The sequence below is a fragment of the Phyllostomus hastatus genome, unplaced genomic scaffold (assembly GCF_019186645.2).
Source record: "Phyllostomus hastatus isolate PE091 unplaced genomic scaffold, TTU_PhHast_1.1 phas_contig_477, whole genome shotgun sequence".
In the NCBI taxonomy this organism is placed as follows: domain Eukaryota; kingdom Metazoa; phylum Chordata; class Mammalia; order Chiroptera; family Phyllostomidae; genus Phyllostomus; species Phyllostomus hastatus.
This window is the reverse complement of record NW_025333889.1, coordinates 573,204-591,703: the sequence shown is the minus strand read 5'-3', so window position 1 is coordinate 591,703 and position 18,500 is coordinate 573,204. Positions and strand designations below refer to the sequence as shown.

General features: G+C 68.6%; 1 protein-coding gene across 1 annotated transcript in view; it reads left to right on the top strand.

Moving 5' to 3' along the window:
* The window catches only part of CROCC2 (ciliary rootlet coiled-coil, rootletin family member 2), a 39,016-nt gene that overhangs the window by 5,275 nt on the left and 15,241 nt on the right, over positions 1-18,500 (top strand). The window contains exons 2-18 of the mRNA XM_045845795.1: positions 2,054-2,204; positions 3,163-3,308; positions 5,276-5,382; positions 5,622-5,787; positions 6,452-6,552; positions 7,059-7,256; positions 8,286-8,382; positions 8,462-8,554; positions 8,654-8,860; positions 9,031-9,230; positions 9,700-9,849; positions 10,281-10,425; positions 10,694-10,840; positions 11,128-11,232; positions 14,596-14,789; positions 17,697-17,824; positions 18,283-18,452. Of these exons, the coding sequence (XP_045701751.1) occupies positions 2,054-2,204; positions 3,163-3,308; positions 5,276-5,382; positions 5,622-5,787; positions 6,452-6,552; positions 7,059-7,256; positions 8,286-8,382; positions 8,462-8,554; positions 8,654-8,860; positions 9,031-9,230; positions 9,700-9,849; positions 10,281-10,425; positions 10,694-10,840; positions 11,128-11,232; positions 14,596-14,789; positions 17,697-17,824; positions 18,283-18,452 (2,505 nt within the window). The remainder of the gene's footprint in view (positions 1-2,053; positions 2,205-3,162; positions 3,309-5,275; positions 5,383-5,621; positions 5,788-6,451; positions 6,553-7,058; positions 7,257-8,285; positions 8,383-8,461; positions 8,555-8,653; positions 8,861-9,030; positions 9,231-9,699; positions 9,850-10,280; positions 10,426-10,693; positions 10,841-11,127; positions 11,233-14,595; positions 14,790-17,696; positions 17,825-18,282; positions 18,453-18,500) is intronic.

Below are 18,500 nucleotides of genomic sequence, written 5' to 3'. Positions count from 1 at the left end.
TTCGGGCCGCGCTGCCGCTTTCCCGTTACGGGTGGCGCCGCGGGCGCCCGGGGGAGCGGAGGGGGGCGGGCGGGAAGCCAGGGCAGAGGCCTTCTGGCCCAGGAGGGAGGCTTCCGGGACGTGAGCGTCCCGCGGGTCCCGGCGGTTCTCGCCACCCGCTGGGCCTCCGTTTCCCCGGTTCTCGGTTCTCGTCCAGGGTTCAGGGCAGGCCGCGGCTGAGCCCCGCTCCCCCGCCCCCCACCCCCGGCCGTTCCTCCCGGGAGGACCGCAGAGGCGGCGGTGGTCTTGGCACCGGGTCCTCTTTGGCCCGGAGGAGTGGCAGGCACGTCCCCCCGCTGCGCAGCGGAGGCCGCTCACGCCCACCCAGACTCCGCTCGGGCTGGAGGGGGGCGTGTGGGGGATGCAGAGTGAGGGCGAGTCCCCAAGACCTCCACGGGGACTGACATTCAAACTCCGGGAAAAGCAAGGCTCCAGCCTGCCGCGGGGCTGGGCTCCAGGGAACCGGGACCAGGGCTGTCACCCCAGCGCCATCTGTTCAGGGCGGCCCACCCTGGGCTGCCGTGGGGACCAGAACAAGCCTCCCCAGGTGCCGTGAAGGAGCCAGGTTTCGGGCGACAGCAGCAGTCTGGTCCTGGTGGAGAGTCTGGGGGACCAGGGAGCCTTGGAGGTGGATGCGGGAAGAAGACTCCAGGCCGGGTCTCAGGAGCGGAGAGGGTGGGGTGAGAGTGAGCCGGCGCCAGCAGGCTGCCTTGGGCTCCCACCGGCCTGGGGGCAGGAGGGCCAGCGCCCAGCAGGGGTCTGCACAGGAGAGGGTGTCCTGGGAGAACTGGGGGGTGGGCGTCAGAGGACGGAGGAGGACAGGCAGGGAGGCTGCCCTGTGGTCGCTGCCCTGGACCCTGGGCTAGCAGGAAGAGCTGGGGGGTCACGGGGTGAGGGGGAGCAGGCCGTGGTTCCGAGGGGTACAGGGAGAGGAGTCCTGGGGAGGGGTGTCTGGGCACATGGGGCCAGGTTGGGAGGGGGTGACAGCAGGACCCCACTTGACCATCCTGGAGTCACTGGAAGTGGACATCCATCCCCAGGACCCCTGGGGTCACCCTTTCATACTGCAGTCACTGCCCTGAAACCAGACATCCTGAATGTGGCGGGGCGGGCGCTGAGACCTGTCTCACTGCTGGGTGACCTTGTCTGGCCCCGCCTGCCCCCCAGGTCCAGAGCTTTCCTGCTGGTTTGAAATGGCTCCTGTCCCCAGCCCGCATCCACAGGCCCCTGATGGTCCTCCCCAAAGTCAGCACCACAGTTAGACCTGGAGACAAGGGGCACCCCCAGGGGAACAAAAAGCCCCCCATCCAAGGCAGAGGCAGAGGGCCAGCTCAGAGCCAGAGGCGCCCCGGGACCTGCACTTCCTGCCCACGTCCAGGCGGCCAGCTCTTCTGAGGCAGGGCGGCTGCTCCTGAGGCTGGAAAGGACCGCCGCCCTCTCCGCCTGCCACCCTGCCCCCCCAGGCCCCAAGGTGCCCTCACAGCTGGCCTTGTTCTAAGGGGAGGGGGCTCTGTCCTGATACCAGTTGCCTGCCACTCCCCGACGGCCCCAGTGGGAACCGAGAGACCACCCACTGCAGGTGGGTGGGAGGGTGCCCCGGGGACCCAGGGAGGACCCCCGCCTCCCAGCATCCCCGGACAGGTGTGAGGGCCCAGCCCAGCCCTCAGGATAGGAGCCACGCCGAAGGGCAGGGTGTGGGGAGGGCCCAGGCCCGGCGTTCCTGGACCGGCCCTTCTCCGCTCTTCCTCGTGGCGGTGACGGCGGGGACTGCGGTGCCTAGACAGGCAGGGCGCCCCCGAGGTTCAGGCCGGGGAGCCGAGGCGCAGGGGAGAGCCGAGGCGCGTGTCTCGGGAGACCCCCTCCTCACCCAGGCCCCTCCAGGGCATCCTGCTGCGGCGGGGAGCCCCGTGGTCAGCCCCTCCAGCCCCCGCTAACACCGCCGGGCTCACATGGGGGTGCCCGGCAGCTCTTGGGGCCCGATAGCCCCAGGTGCGTCCAGCTGGGTGTTTTTCAGAAGCTGGAGGACACTGTCCTGAGTCCCGAGGCCAGCAGGGAAGACCGGGCGCTGACCGTGCGGGGGGCAGCCTGGCCGGCCTCCCCCACCCCGCTGCCTGCCCGCATCCGTGAGATCGTGGCCGGCAGCCTGGGCGAGGAGCCACCCCAAGGTGAAAGGAGGGGGTGGGGGTGGGGGGATGGGGGGAGCTGCTCAGCCACCAGCTGGGGTCCAGCTTCAGGGAGCCGAGCCCCCGCTGCCCCCCGACTGGTCCACTGCTGGCCTGCGCTCCTCCAGTGTGAACGGCCTCAGAACCACACCCTCCCACGGGGTGGCCCAGGGGCCGTGTGTCCACACACCCACAGCGTCCTCACTGCCAGGCCACGGGGACCTTCCCAAGCCAGCCCTGCATTTATTTGTGTTTGCGACACATTTGTGACCTCCAGCCCCGATTTCATCCACATTTGTTTTTCATTTGATGAGCGGAAGCCCTCGTGGCTGAGGCTCAGGGGACAGAGATGCTGACCAGCCCCCCGTCCCCACCCCGAGAGCTTTGCTCACCCAGCCCTGCAGGCCCCTTGAGGCGCCCCCTTGAGGCGCCCCCTTGTTGTCACGCTCAGCAGTTGGGGAACCGGCTCAGAGGCTGGGTTCTTGCCCCCAGACCCCCGAGACGTGGGGTGGCCGGCCCCGGGCACTCATAACTGCGAGCCAGTCCGACCCCCCAGGTGTGGGTCCCAGGACCCCTCCCGCACTGAGGGCCCGTCCCGAGTGGGCACTAAGGAAAGAGAAACCCCAGGTGTGGTTTGAAAGCCCCTCCTTCCTCACGGATGGGATCCCGTGACCAGAAATCAGCAGTTCCCACGGCCCCCTGGGGTGGGGGCACCCCCACTCCTCTGTAATTGTTTTGGGGCTCGCCCAGGGCAAGGGCTGAATTTGAGTGAGGATGTTGATAAACGGCAGGAGACGGCCCACTGACCGCAGTGCAGGCTAGGTGCTTAGTGTGAGGCCACCTCCACGCCCGGCCCCGGGTCAGGCCAGCCGCACCGCCACCGCCACCATGGGGACCGGGTGCTGTGCCTGGGGCGCACAGCATGGCCCCGGGCTGACCCCGTGCCGTGCCGTGCCTGCAGGGGCGCAGGAGCTGGCCGCCCAGGCCGCCAGGCAGGAGGAGAGCGAGCTCCTGCAGCAGCAGCTGGCCCGGCTGCAGGGCCTGCTGGCCCAGGCGGGTGCCGAGCGGGACGAGCTGGCCGGCAGGTACCACGCTGTCCGCGAGCGGGTAGGTGTGTGCGGCGGGCTGCGACAGGCCCGGGGCGGGGGGGTGGCCTGGGGGGAGGCGTCGCCCGCTGGGACCCGAGGGTGGACCAGCGGGATCGTCAGTGAGTCTTAGGCTGTGGGTCAGCCACTCAGGCCCACCCCGGGGACAACGGGGAAATGGAGGTAAGGGCAGGGCGGTGCCAGGCCGCCTCGGGCTCACCGTGCAGCGAGGGCATCCCCGCGTGCCGCCTGCCCAGGGGCCCCGCGGGGGCGGCCTGGTCGGCCCTGACGGTGGGCACAGAGCCGCGCCCGGGGGGGCCTGGCGCCAGTGCTCGGCCAGCGCCTGCCTGAGGGGGCTGGGCGGGGGGGTGGGCGGACAAGGCGCCGAGCCCTTCCGAGCGGTGAGGACCAGCCCCGCCCAGCCCTCAGACGCAGCAGCTCTCGGAGAACTGGCTGAGTCCCCACCCCCACCCCTTCCCGACAGCTGAGGAACAGCTGGGACCCTAGGCCCTGGGTCCTCCCAGGTCCACCCCGGGTGCCCTGCAGGGTGACCTTCCCCGCAAGCCGCAGCGAGAGGCCCGTGTGGCCACCGCGTGTGGGCTGGGGCCTCCCGCTGTGAACGTGGGGACACCGGGGCAGGGGGCTGAGGACTCTGCTCGAGGCCTCTGCCCCGAGTCTGCTTCTGAGGCAGGGCTGGGCGGCGTGCGAGGGCCAGCCCACAGCGCGGGGGGCCCAGGGGCCCTGCTGGGCAGGCCCAGCTCCTGCCCTCGCTGCCCTCAGAGCCCCCTCACTCTGTGGGGCAGGAGAGGTGACCCCACTTTCCAGAGGAGAAAGCAGGCTCAGAATGGGCCAGAGCTGCCCAGGGCTGAGACCGCCGCCAGTGACCAGCGACCTGTGCTAAGTGCCCAAGGCCCCAGGACCCCTACGCTGGGGACACCCATTCTCACGGTGGCCGCCACACCAGGGGGCCGGGGGCAGGGCTGTGAGGCGAGGGTCCTCCCCTGGGGCCAGGTCCGGGGGAGTGCTGGGAGAGTGCCCCGTGAGCCCCCCGCTGGCCGTGGGGGTGGGGTGCCCCTAGCACAGGGCGGGAGGCGGTGGGATGGCCGGCGGGAGCAGACGCCGCGGGAATTCTGCGGCTGGATTAGTAATCCTGTGCGTCAGACCTGAGCTCGCCGAGGGCGCAGCTGGGCACACACTCGGCCCCCCGGTGTGGCGCCAGCGGAGGCCCCGCCCCCCCCAAGTTCCCCAGGTGGCCAGCGTGGCTGCTTCCTGGTGTCCCCAAGTCTGGCGGCAGCGTCCGCCCAAGCGCCCGCCTCCATCTAGGACCTCCGGCCCCCTCCTCCTCTGGCTGGTGGCCGAGGAGGGGACCCACCTCCCCACACACCCGTCGTCCCCAGGTCCCCAGTGCCCCCGGTCCCCAGGTCAGGACACAGGCGTGGCCTCCAGCTCTCCTGGCCTTCCTGCCTCTCAGCCCCCCGCCAGCCTGCCCTCAGGGTCTGAGTCCCCTCTCCCGACACCCCAGAGAGTGCTCCAAGTAGGCACATCTCGGGGGGCCAGTGCGCCCTTTCCCCCTCAGAGCCCCAGGGCTCCTGTCTGCTCAGCCCTGGGGCAGGCCTGGCCCCCAGCTGGGTGTGGCCCCCACCCACCTGCCGGACGAGGCAGAGGTGTGCGCACAGGCAGGAGGGGCAGCTTGTGGGGGCCACCCCACACTCACTCGCTCTCGTGGGGGCGACCCCAGGCCTGCTCTGTGACTGAATGTCCTGCCCCTCATGTGGCCAGCCCAGACCCTCAAGGCCGCCTCCTAAGCTGGCCGCACACCCTCGGCCCTCGGGCAGGGTGTGGACGCCAACCCATCTGACCCATCGTGGGAAGGGGCCTGAGCTTCTCCAGCCCCGGCCCCAGGTTGACCCCGGCCAGCCAGCCCTGCTGGGTGCCCCGGGGGGAGGGGGAGGCCTGCCTCCCACCTGGTGGGCCGACGCTCCCCGCCAGCTGCAGGCCCGGCTGGAGACCACGGAGGCGCGGCTGCGGAGGTCGGAGCTGGAGCACAGCGCGGACCTGGAGGGGACCCTGGGCCGCTTGGAGGCCGCGGAGCAGCGGTGAGGCCGGGGGCACGGCAGTCAGGGCGCAGAGGGCTCGGCCGACACCCCAAGGGGCAGCGGGGCCCAGGGGGCCTTGGGCTGTTGGCCATCCTCTTCCCAAAACAGACCCGCTGCAGATTGCTGCGTGGGGCAGGCAGGGGGCTGCACGGGGAGCTGGCGTGGGCCGGGCCTCGGAGCTGCCCTGAGCAGAGCCACCGCCCACGCCACGCCACGCCACGGTGGTCCCCGCCCCGCAGGAGCACCAGCCTCGCCCAGGTGAACACGCTGCTCAGGCGGCAGCTGGCGCACATGAAGAGGGCCAACGACGCGCTGGCCGCGGAGCTGGCCGGGACCACGGGCAGCGTGCTCCGCCTGCGGGCCCAGCTGGAGCTGAGGGAGGCACGGCGCTGGGCCCAGGGACAGGTGCTCCCCCCACCACTGCCCGCGGGCGGGGACGCCCGCTCCGCGCCGGGGCTGCGGGGGTCGGGGTGGACCGCAGGGGCCAGGGTGGGCTGGGCGGGGGAGCTGGCTTCCGCTGTGCTTCCTCCCCGGGCGGCACCCTGGCCTCCTGCCTCTCCGTGTCCCCCACTCGGCGTGGCCACAGAGTGTGGTGTAGGGGGCCCCCGGGAGGGGGGACCACCGCTCCATTGAGAGGAGGGCAGGGCCCTGAGGCCAGGTCTGGACAGTAGGGACAGGCCCGAGTCCTGCCCCAGAGAGAGCCAGGTGTCAAGGGAGGCTGCCTCCTGGTCAGACCGCAGCAGTGACCCCGCCCCACCCTGCCCCTGGCCAGGGCAGCAGGGCCCGAAGCCTTGGCTGGTCAGTCTTCTGAAACCCTGAGCCCTTGGGGGGGAGGGGTCAGCGTGATCCCGGGGCCAGGCCACTCACCTGGAGTCTCGGGAGCCCTCCCGGGGAGAGCTGCCCTCCACCCCCGAGAGGAGCAGAGCCGGGGGCTGGGGCGGAGCCGAGGGCTGGGGAAGAGAAGTGGGGTGGGGGGCGGCAGTCGGCAGGCGGCCGCTGCGGGAGCAGGGGGTGGGAGAGGGGGGTCGCAGGGCTCCTCACCCCCGGCCCCTTCCTCTCCCACCCGCAGCCTCTGCGCCAGAGGGAGCAGCCCCGGGGCCTCCTCCTCCTGTGGAGGCAGGTGACCGCGCTGCGGGCACCCCTGGCCGAGCTGCGATCCGCCACCGAGAGGTGAGCGGGCCGCCCGCCATGGTGGGGGGGGAGGAGGGGCCTCAGGTGGCGCCCAGGCCGGGGCCCTGCAGGCTGCTCCCGTGGACGCAGCCATCCTGGGCCGGGAGCCCCTTCCCCAGCCCTGCAGGGCCTCAGGTCAGCCCCACGGGAGTGGAGGCGGGGGCCGAGGGCAGTCAGAACAGGGTGAGGGAGGCCAGGGTGTAGGGCAGCGGTGAGAGGAGGGAGAGCCTTGGGGCGCAGCTCCCGGCACCTCGAGGCTCCGCCCTGGGCGGCCGAGCACCTGCCAGCCCTCTGTGCGCGCCCGAGGGAGCTGGGCTCGGGGGCCCACCCGCTCCGTGGCCTTGCCCAGCGCCCGCCCACCCCGCCCAGCTGTGACCTGGGGGCAGTCCATAGCACGTGGTGGGGGCCTCTCCTGAGACCCTGCCCACCCCAGCCAGCCTGGCACCCCTGGGCCCCCAGCCCACGGCTGGTGCTGAGGCTGGGCCGGGGGGCTGCCGTGTCCCCAGGGGCCTCGCTGACATGCGAGCGGACGCAGCCAGGACGGCCCGGCGCCTGCACGCGGCCTGCCTGAACCTGGACTCCAACCTGCGGCTGTCAGCCAGCAGCGCGGCGGGCGCCCTGGAGCGGCGGCTGCGGGACAGGGAGCGGGAGATGCTGCAGCTGCGGAGCCGCTGGGACGCGGAGAGGGCGGCGCTGCAGGCCAGGTGGGCGCCCGAGCCGGCGACCGCGCAGCGCGGTGGGGGTGGGGGCTCCGCGCACCCCCTTCCTGTCTGCCGGCAGCCGGGCTCTGAGCAGCGGGCCGCCGTCGCTCCAGGGGCCACGTGACAGTCCCACGGGCTGACAGGCGTGCCCCAACTCCGTGGCCGGCCCTGGAGGCCACAGCCAGAGCCCCCCACGTGGAGGGTCTCCGTGGCACCGCCGAGGGCCTGTGCGCTGTCCTCGTGGCCGGCTCCCAGAAGTGGGGTTTTCAGGCCTCGAAGCACGACCTTCCGGCCGGCGCTGTTTCGGGGTCGGCCGCTGGAGAAGCAGAGGCACCGGGAGGGGGCAGGCGGGAGGTTCTGCTCACAGAACCGCGTCTGGGGCTCGAAGCCTGTTTCCTTCGGCAGCAAACCCAGGGGCAAGGGGCTGGAGCGGCCACAGGCACCGTGGCAGGCTGGCAGGCTGGGGCCCGCCCTGCCCTCAGGGGCCTGGAGCACGGTGGGGGCGGGGCAGCCCGGTGTGTCCTGCGGGGGCGGCACCCAGGGCCTGAGCAGAGCGGGGGCCGCGGGAAGGGACACCCAGGTGCCACAGGGCAGCCGACGGACTCCGAGAAGGAGGGGTCCTGGGCAGGAAGGGACCCCAGCACCGTCACTCACCGCCAGACCTGTGGCAGCAGGGGTGGCAGAGGTCCGGCGTGAGCACCGCATGCCCGGTGTCCCAGGGACAGGCGGGGCCCCAGAAGCCACTGGCCCCGAGGCGGGAGGGCTGCGTCCGCATCAGCACAGGGGACTCAGGTGCCGACCTCGGGGGCTGAGCTTCACCACCAAGCCAGGGGGAGTCATGGAAGGTTCTAGAGTAGGAGAAAGGCTTCCGGTCAGACCGGGCACTGAGGCCCACGGAGACGGGCGTGGCGGGTGCCCGCGGCCCAGCCGCACCCGGAAAGAGCCTGGACCCAGCCGGGCATCTCGGGCCCGCGGTGCCCTGGGCTCGTGTGCCGCGCTGACCCCGCGGGCCCCGCCCCGGCCCTTCTGCAGGCTCTCCGAGCAGACGCTGCTGGTGGGGAAGCTCACGGAGCAAACCTCGAAGAAGGAGAGAACCATCTCCTCCCTCAGGGCGGACGTCCAGAGACTGGTGCAGGGCCGGGGAGGGCGGCTCAGGGGCTGGGGTGGGGGGTGCGGTCTGTGCCCTGCTGAGGCTCTGCCGGCCGCAGGAGTCCGAGCGCGGAGGAGGAGGCCGGCGGGCAGCGGAGGACCTGGAGGGCCAAGTGCAGTCCCTGCGGCGCGTCCTGAGTGCCGTCACGGAGGTGCGGTCCTCTCCGCCCGGGGCCCCAGCTGGCCTGCGGGGCGGACGGTCTGGGAGGCCCCGCTGGGCACGGCCCTGAGCGCTGTACCCGCATGTGCAGGTGGCCCGGGCGGACTCGGGGTGGCCGGTGCTGGCGCAGAGCGGCGGCGCTGGTGGGGAGGAGGCGCCGGGTCCACTGAGGAGCCCCCTGAGCACCTCGTCCCCTCGCTGGAGCCGGTCCCCGCCCCGGGCCCACTCCCCGGCCGCCCTGGACCCTGCGCTGTGGGCCGTGCAGACAGCCATCGAGAGGCGGCAGCAGCAGGAGCAGGTGCCCACGTCCGGGAGCTGCGTCCGGGTCCCCATGGGGGCGTGACGCCCGTGGGGCCGGCCCCCGAGCCCCACAGCCCCGGGAGGGGGCTCCGCCCACAGCACCTGCTTCCTCGGGGGCCTGTGGTCAAAGGCCAGAGGGGGCTCACGCCGCTCCCCACCCCGGAGCAGGAGCTGCGCCTGCAGCTGGAGTCCTGCCAGGCGGTGGTGGCCGGGCTCCGGGAGCAGCTGTCGGAGAGGCAGCGGGAGCTGCGGGCAGCGCAGAGGGCCCTGCGGGAGCGCGAGCGGGAGCGCGAGAGCCTCCTGGACGGGCTGGAGGCGCAGCGCCGGGAGGCCCAGCACTGCAGGGCGGCCAGCGATCGCCTGGGCAGGTGGCTCACAGCGGGCAGGGCGGGCAGTCCCACCCCGGGCACCGCCCTGCTCCAGCTGCCTGCCTCGGCCCCTCGCCCACCTCCGGCCCCCACCCCCGGCCCCGCCAGCAGCCAACAACACCAGCCCCTTTCCCCTCGTCCCCAACACGGGCTGAGCCAGGCCCGCGGGTGGCAGAGGGCTCCGCGCAGGGACACACCAGGGGCAGCAGCTTCCTGTTTTAAGGACTCCCACGGGGCCACCCGGAGGGGACAGGCCTGCTGGCCACCCCACACTGCAGGCCGGCCCGGGGCTGGAGGTGGCTGGACCTGCCTCGGCCCTCCCCGCACTTCCCTGAGCACCTGCCCCAGAGCCCCGATGCCTGGCGCCCACCCTGCCCCGCCCCCCCCGAAAGTGCCCAGTGAGGGGCCCCCCCCCCCGCTCCCCTCCCCTCCCCCAGGGCTGCCCCAGCCTCGGTCTCGCTGTCCCCAGAGAGAAGGCGGCTCTGGAGGTGGAGGTGGCGGAGCTGAGGGGCCGGGCGCACACTTGGGACTCGGACGCGCAGAAGCTGGAGGCAGAGAACGCGGAGCTGCAGAGCCGCCTCCTGCTCTGGGCGCAGCGAAAGGAGGAGCTGGAGGCCAGGTGGGCCGGGCGCGGCCCCTGCCTCCCACGGGCATCAGTGTCTCATCCACGAGGGGGACCCCTCCCTCGGCAGCCTTGTCTCGGGGGTGGGGGTGACAGGTTCCCCCAGGCTCCCCCCGGGCTGAGCCGTCATCCCCACCCCCACCCAGCACCCGCCCAGTGCCCCCCTCAGCAAACCCACCACCCAGAACCAGCAGAGGGGGCGCCCCAGGCAGGTACCGCCCACCTCGTCCAGGCGAGTCCACTGAGGCCCGGACGGAGCCCCACCACCAGCCAGGACCTGGGGTCTTGGTTTGGGTGCCGCCCTGTGGACTCACCAAGTCCAGGCCTCCGGGGTGACCCTGGGCTTGGAGGGAGCTGCAGGCAGCCCCCTGCCCCTGGGGCCCTGCGCCGACCTCACACCCTCTGCCTCTGACCTGGGGGGGCCTCAGTCAAGGGCGCCTGGAGCAGCTGGAGGAGAAGGTCTCAGGGCTCGAGAAGGAGCTGGCGTCGGCCCAGGAGGTGCTGACCACCGCCCAGCTGCAGAGGGACGTTCTGGAGAGCGAGAGGGCAGCCCTGCACGGCACCCTGGCCCGGGTACGCCGCTGGGCCCTCTGCCTCCCACTCCACCAGCCCCCTTGCCCCAGGCCGCCCTGCCACCTCCCCTGGCCGCAGCCTCCGTGCCCGGTGGGGGCCCCAGCCATGGGGCCCCTCTGCCGTCGCACCCAGACCTCCAGCTTGTGCACCCCCATGATGGGGGGCTCCGTCCCTCCCTCCAGCTTCCCCCCAGCACTAACAGTTCTGCCTATGACCCTGAAAATCCCCTTGGGCACCCCTCGGGGTGACCACTGTCCTCCCCACCCAGGCCGAGTCCAGCAATGCTGACCTGGAGCTGCTCGTGACCCGGCTCAAGTCAGAGGGGGCGCAGCAGCGGGACGCCCTGGCCCAGATGGCCGCCCTGACCGAGGGGCTGGCGCGGGACAAAGGTGCCCTGACCCGCCAGGTCCTGCAGGTGAGACGGGGGCCCAGTGGCCGTGGGATTCGGTCCCAGCTCTGGTCTCTGAGCCCAGAACCCTCCTTGCACCTGCCACCCCCGCCTTTTCCGCTGCCGGGCTGCGTGCAGGTTTGGGGGAGGGGGGCCCACACAGGGCCAGGGGGCCCGACTGGCCTGGCCTGCGGGAGGGAAGGTCACACCCACCGGGGCGGCAGGGTGGGGGTATGGTCAGCTCGTGGGGTGCGGGGGCCTGGGGCCCGACGTGGACGCTGCCCCTCCCGCCCCTCCCACCCCTCCCCGGGCAGCTGCAGCAGGAGCAGGACCGGCTGAGGCAGGAGCGGGCGGGCACCCAGGAGCGCCTGGCGCAGGCTGAGCAGCAGCTGGAGCAGCTGGAGGGCCAGGTGGGCCAGGTGAGAGTTTGCAGGGATTCCTGGCTCTGCGCCCCCGCAGGGCCACCGCTCCCTCTCTGGGGTGTGGACCTGCAAGGTCACAGGTCACCTGACCCGGTTGCGCTGGCTCGGCTTTCCAGCTGCCGTGCTGCCTGGCCGGGGCTGCGAGCACAGGGCAGTTAGTTCCCCGCGGCGGGAGGTGGAGGACAGGGAGGCTGCACTAGGAAGGCCCTGGGCCTCGTGCCCGTCCCGGTGTCCAGGGGCAGGGTCTGCCCTCAGCAGGGCCTCGCTGCTCCCTGTGGTGAGCTGCTTCTCTCCCTGCCGCCCGACTCGCTCGCTGACCCTAACCCCCCTTCACTCCCTCCCCCCTGCACACCCCTCCCACCCCCATCCCCCTTCAGTGCATGTCCATGGGTCATAGGTTCTTTAGCTTCTGCATTTCCCACACTATTCTTGCCCTCCCCCTGTCTATTTTCTCCCTACCATCTATGCTACTTATTTTCCGTACCTTTTCCCCACTCTCTCCTCCTCCCACTCCCCTGTTGCTAACCCTCCATGTGATCTCCATTTCTGTGGTTCTGCTCCTGTTCTAGTTGTTTGCTTAGTTTGTTTGTCTTTTTGTTTTCGGTGTGGTTGTTAATAATTGTGAGTTTGCTGTCATTTCACTATACATGTTTTTTACCTTCTTTTTCCTAGATAGGTCCCTTTAACATTTCATATAATAAAGGTTTGGTGATGATGAACTCCTTTAACTTGACCTTATCTAAGAAGCACTTGATCTGCCCTTCCATTCTAAATGAGAGCTTTGCTGGATAGAGCAATCTTGGATGTAGGTCCTTGCCTTTCATAACTTGGAATACTTCTTTCCAGCCCCTTCTTGCCTGCAAGGTCTCTTTTGAGAAATCAGCTGACAGTCTGATGGGAACTCCTTTGTAGGTAACTGTCTCCTTTTCTCTTGCTGCTTCTAGGATTCTCTCCTTCATTCTTACCTTGGCTAATGTAATTATGATGTGCCTTGGTGTATTCCTCCTTGGGTCCAACTTCTTTGGGACTCTCTGAGCTTCCTGGACTTCCCAGAAATCTATTTCCTTTGCCAGATTGGGGAAGTTCTCCTTCATTATTTGTTCAAATAAGTTTTCCACTTGTTGCTCTTCCTCTGCTCCTTTGACACCCCTATAATTCAGATGTTGGAATGTTTCAAGATGTCCTGGAGGTTCCTAAGCCTCTCCTCATTGTTTTGAATTCTTGCTTCTTCTTTCTTTTCTGGTTGGATGTTTCTTTCTTCCTTCTGGTCCACACTGTTGATTTGAGTCCCAGTTTTCTTCCCATCATTATTGGTTCCCTGTGTATTTTCCTTCATTTCACTTAACGTAGCCTTAATTTTTTCATCTAATTTGTAACTGAATTCAACCAATCCTGTGAGCATCCTGATCACCAGTGTTTTGAACTGTGCATCTGATAGGTTGGCTACCTCTTCGTCACTTAGTTGTATTTTTTCTGGAGCTTTGATCTGTTCTTTCATCTGGGCCATTTTTTTTGTCTTGACACACCCGTTACATATGAGGGGCGGAACCTTAGGTTCTCACCTGGGAGGGGCAACCCACGTCACTGCGTTGTGATGCTGTGTGTGAGGGAGGGGTCCCAGAGGGAACAATGGCACTGGCTCAGCTCTCTGCTGGCTTTCAGTCACTCCCCCCGCCACCCCCCAAGCAAACTGGGCCCTTCTGGTGCTGATTCCCGGGTGGGTGGGCTTGTGTACGTTCTAGGACCCTGTGGGTCCCTCCAACGAACTCTCCCGTGAGGCTGGCAGTCTCTCCCGCTGCCGCCACAACCCCACAGGTGTTTCCAATCATGAAGTAAGTTGGGAAGGTCTCCTTGTCCTCCGTTTCCTGGGGGTGTCTTTCAATGGGTGTTACGTCCTTCTCCATGTCGGTAGAATTCGCCGGGGGGGCAGTTGGGACCTGAGCGCCTGCCGCTGTTTGGGAGCCAAGCGCCAGCCTCCTTGTCGCTCACTTAAGTGTAGTGTCTGTGCTTTTTGGCCCCTCTGATCTTTAAAGATATTTTCCCCTGTTTTAGTAGTCAAAACCTTAGTGTTCAGATATATCTAGGTGACGTTTTCTTTGTATTTACCTTTTTAGGGTATTATGGCTCATTCTAAAACCGAGGCTTTCGAAAACAATGTATTCTAGTGAATTTGCAGAATTCCTGTCCAGCGTCTGTTCGAATACTCTCTCTCCTCTCCCTCCGAGACCAGCTATGCACGTGGCGGCCCTCGTCCTGTGCATCCGTCACACCTTTTCTGAATGGTGCGTCCCTCTTTCTCTTCCCGACTCAGTCTGAACACCCTGTTTTGTCTGCTTTCCAGACCCTCACTCTTCTGTCCTGTCCAGTACGTCACTGGGACACTGCATTTGTAAGTCACATTGTTCCTGCTCAGTGTCTGGCTCAGTGGTGAAACCACATCTCGCCACTCGCCTTCCCGAACGTCTGCTCACAGCCGTCGGGGTGTGTCTGAGCGCCCCAGGGAGGCGAGGGGGCGTCCGGGTTCACTCGATGTTGGTACATCGGCTTTTGTCCCGGGGTCTCATCTCCCGATACGCCTGGCGAGGCTGGTTGAAGGTCAAACGCCGCGCACGTAAACACCACAGAAATGGTTGGACGGACGCTGCTCCCCCGGAGAGGGAGCGTGCTGGGCTCTGACAGGCAGCGAGGGTGGACGGCGGCCATGCTCCGAGGCCGAGGGCCGCCCCGCTCCAGCCCACCGGGACACGGCTGGGAGCCCGGGGCCTGCCTCGGCCCTTCCACCCCTGCAGCGGCTCTGAATTTGAACTTCTGGACCCCTAAGGCCACAATGCTGCCAGAAACGCCCCTCGACTTCTCAGATCCTCGGCGAAAACGTTTCACTCGGCACACGCCCTGAAGAGGGACGAGGCCCGGAGTGGGAACTGGTTCCTCCACCCCTTCCCTCCCGGGTCTCGGCTCCTTCCGTCCCAGCCGGCCTGGCAGCTCACGGGGCCTTGGTCAGCCTCCGTGACGGGTCTGGTCCAATCCGTGTGACGTGCTGGGTGGCGGTGTTAGTCTGGAGCAGCCCCGTGCGCTGTCAGCTGCCACCGCCATTTCTGTGCGGTGTTTGCTGCACCCGGACACCTGTGGTCCTGCCTGGGTTGCCATGCAGGCTGGCAGCCGGGCATGCCCGGTGCTGCAACTCCGCTGTCATGGCCACTGGAGTGGAGGCCCCCTCTGCTGGGGCAGCGCACGAGCACCCTGAGGTCCCATGTGTCCTGCACCCACTCTCTTCCAGCTTTTCCTCCACGCCAGGCTGCAGGGAAACCACTTCTTCCGAAGCCCATTCCCTGAAGAAGCCCCCCCCGCCCCCGCCTTTAGGTCACATGTGAGAAACAGGCCCTGGAGGAGCAGCTGGCCCAGAGCCTGCAGGCCCGAGAGGCCCAGATGGACACGCTGCAGAGGGCCCTGCAGGAGAAGGAGGCTTTGTCTGGGGAGCGGGCCCAGCTGCTGGCCAAGCAGGAGGCCCTGGAGAGGCAGGGCCAGCTCACAGCTGAGGAGGCAGCTGACCTCAGGTACCCAGCGGCCTGCGGGCAGGGCACGCCCTCTGTTCACATGGCTTTGCCCTCCGAGAGTCTGCACTGTAGCAGGGGGCGGGCAGGGTGGGGTGTCTGTCGGGGGGAGAGGCTGTGGGTGAGGGGAGCATCTGGAAGAGGTAGGTCTGACGAGAGCCCTGGGGTGGCCTTCCTGGGCCAGGGAGCAACTAGTGGAAGGAACACATGGAATTTCTTGTGTGTGGACATGAGAAGTTCAGGATACACATGGCTTCAGGCTAGGCTGGATCCAGGCGTTCCCACAGTGCCACCAGGAACCTGCCTCTACCCCTCTGGTTCACAGGCTCAGGTTAGAGGGGGCCAGGGCCCAGTGGCTCCTCCAGGGCCCACCCCCAGCAGACACAGGGTGCCCCTCCCCCACGGAGCCCGAGAGCCCCTGCCTTTGACCATCTTGAGCTCCTTCGTGTCCCTGGACCAGTCCTGGGAGTTATGGGGCTCAGATTGGCCGGCTGGGGTCACAAGCCCATTCCTGGCATGAGCATGGGGGTGCCAGCCCCAGATAACCAGGAGGCCGAGAACGGGGGCAGAGCGAGCCCCAGCGACCACAGGCCACTCCCAGGACGCGGAACGGGTACTTCAGGCCACAGCAAGGGTGCTCTGCTGGCCGCCGCCTGTGAGCTGTGCTGGCCCCATGGCCTCCGGACATGTAGACACCGACGGCTTCCGGGCCTTGCGGGCCCCTCCCAGGAGCATCCGGGTGTCTCTGGAGAAGGATGTCCTCCTGGAACTCCAGCATCTGGGGGCCTGAACAGTGCCTCTGCAGAAGGACAGCGTCCGGGAGTCCAAACAGAAAACCTGGCTGAGGCTGCTGCTGCGGGTTGTCGGCAGTGGGGGGGTCCTGGGCCCTGCCCGCCACCGCCCCCGTCCCCACCGGGCTGGGAGCGCAGGGTGGGGGCCCTTCCCACCCTGTCAGCATCTGCTGCTGGGTCTGGGGCCCTGGCCAGTGGTTTCGGGAACCCGCGGTCCTGCGCTGACCTAGCCCTGACCGCTGGGCCCAGGACCCCTTTGCAGAGTCACACACCTGCCAGACAGTGTTTCAGGGTGACCAGTCTGAGCTTCTGGTGACGGGGCTGCTTGGGACTTGTCCTGAAACCATGGCCGCCTGGCCCCCGCGGTGCATGTCCATCCCGATGGGCCTGGATGGTCTGGCCGCTGCTGTTCCCAGAGCTCCCAGGGCGTGTGGGAGGCCAGCTTCCTCCACAGGTGACCTGACCCTCGGGAGGCCCCCAGGCCCGAGGTCCTCCAGCACCCACCCCAGGCCCTGGGGGCACGCCCTCGAGTTCTTGGGGTGCCAGCGTGCTACTCAGCCAGGGAGGTGGGCCCCAGTCCACCTGCACCCCACAAACCTGCCCGGGCTGGCCTCGGGAGGCTGGGCTGCCCTTGGGCTCCCATGGAGGGAGAGACTGGACACGGCTTTTGTCTCCAGGCCTCCGGGTGCCAGTTCTGCGCAGCACAGGCGTCTCTCCCAGGGCAGGCCTGGAGGTGGGGACGACGGTCCAGGCGGAGGGAGTGGGGAGCACGTGGGTGCTGGCCAGGTGGGGGCAGGCCGGGGGACTGGGATGTCAGAGAAGTCAAACTTCTGGGCTCCACAGACATCAGGGACCCTGGAAGGTGTGGACAGGCCCGGCCCCCCGCAGAGGCGGCAGCGCTGTGCTCAGGGGCAAGACCGCCCCGGGGCCTGCGGCCGCCCCGCCCCACTGACTCGCTCGGGCCGCGCCAGTGTTTCTGTGCCCGTGCGGGCACACGTGCTCCGTGTCCGTGCTGCGCCCGTGCGCACACTGCCGGCACAGCAGGGTGCCGGTCACCACGTGCTTCCCGCTGGCCGGTGCTGGCGGGCGGCTGTCAGAGCTCGGGCTGGAGGAGATGGGGCTGCGGTCGGGGGCCGTCCCTGTCCCGTGGGGGGGCGGGTCTCTGAGCTGCACGCTCGTGCAGGGCACTCCTGCCCGTGACGGGGCCACGTGTGTGCGGTGCTGCTCCTGCTTCCAGAGCAGCCGTCACATGACGGGGGAACCCGGAGGAGGAGAGTGTCCTCATCCTGCTCACGACCCACGGACGGGCGGGCCGCGGTTTCTGAAACATCGTGCCGTCCCCCGGCACCCGGGCGGAGGGCGGTTACACAGCCACAGCGCACCCCCCCGACACAACCCCCCCCCACCCTGTCCGCACGCTGCTGGCCCGCCGCGTCTCTAAGAAACGCACGCGGGGCGGCGCGGCTGCTGGCAGGCGGACAGACTCGCGTCGGCTCTGAACCCCGTCCCCGAGAGGCCGCCCTCGCACCCCGGCCAACCCCGCAGGGGGCATCGCATTGGTTCAGTCTCCCGGCAAATCTAGCGCGGGGCTGTGATTTTTAACCCCCCCCCCCAAGCACGGACGAGGTCGGGCGAGTTCCACGGGGGTGCGAACCGCGGGTGGGTTTTCGTGGATAACAGCCACCTCTCTCACTTTTCTGTAGGGCCAGCCGACTTCCTGTCGTGGGTGGCGGGAAGGAGCCCTGTGTGTGCGGGGGACACGGGCCCTCTGAGTGTGCAGTGCGGAGCCTCCCTCCCAGCCTGGTCTCCCAGCCTGGTCTGTGGGCTCTTTTCTGCACGGAAGCCGCCCCCCCGCCCCCTCGTCACACGTGTTCAGGCCCGTCCGCCTCTGCATCCCTGTCTTCCGGGTTTGGTGTCTTCGTGTCGTTATAAAACACCGTCTGTGTTTTTCCCACGACTTTCATAGTTCTGAGTTCTTCCGTTGTTTTGTTCTTGCGTTTCCCGTGTGATCCACCTGACACGTTTTTGCGTGGGGTCCGGGTGGTCTTCGCAGATTTCGCGGGAAGATGCCCTCTGTCTGCCCGCCCGGCCCCGCCCACCACCTGACCGTTCTCCGCAGGGCCCGGCGGGACGCGCTGGAGCGCAGCCTCCTGGAGGCCCAGCGGCGGGCAGAGCAGCTGCAGGCGCAGCGGGAGCAGCTGGAGGGAGAGGCCCAGAGCGCCCGGCTCGCCCGGCAGGCCCTGCAAGGTGCGCCCGCAGCGTCGGCCTCTCCCTGCGCGTCCCCCCCAGGGCCCCTCCTGCGGAGCTCGGTTGCACTACCCGTCCCCCGGGGGAGCTCTGGGACCTGGGGCCTGAAGCCTCTGGGGCAGAATGGGTCCTGCCAGTGCTGTCCCCAAGGAGCAGCCCTGCCCAGCCTGCTTCCCACCCCAGCCCGAGGCTTAGCCTTGGGTCAGCGCGACGACCCTGCCCCATCCCCGAGCACCCACCCCTGCTCAGCCCGCCCCGCTGCCGGCCTCCCCAGCCCCTGGGCCCGGCCCCAGCCAGGACACACGCCCTGCAGTGGGGCTCTGTCCCTGCAGCTTGCACAGTGTCCTCAGAGCAGGTGGCTGTCAGGCCGCACGGGGTCCACCCAGAGAGGCCAGGGAGGGAAGGTTCCGGGGTGCGGGGCCCTCCAGCCAATCCCGGACGCGCCTGTCGCTTTGCAGAGGAGCTGGAGCAGCTGAGAGGCACCTGGGAGGCCCGGGAGACGGAGCTGGCACGGCAGGTGGGGCGGCTGCGGAGCCAGGTGGCGCGGCAGGAGCGAGGAGCGCAGCTGGCCCTGCGGAGCCAGGCGCTGGGCCACCGCGAGGACCTCGCGCGGCTCCGGAGGGAGAAGGTCTGTTTCCCTGGGCCGCCAGCTGCTGCCGCCCCCGAGTGCAGGGGG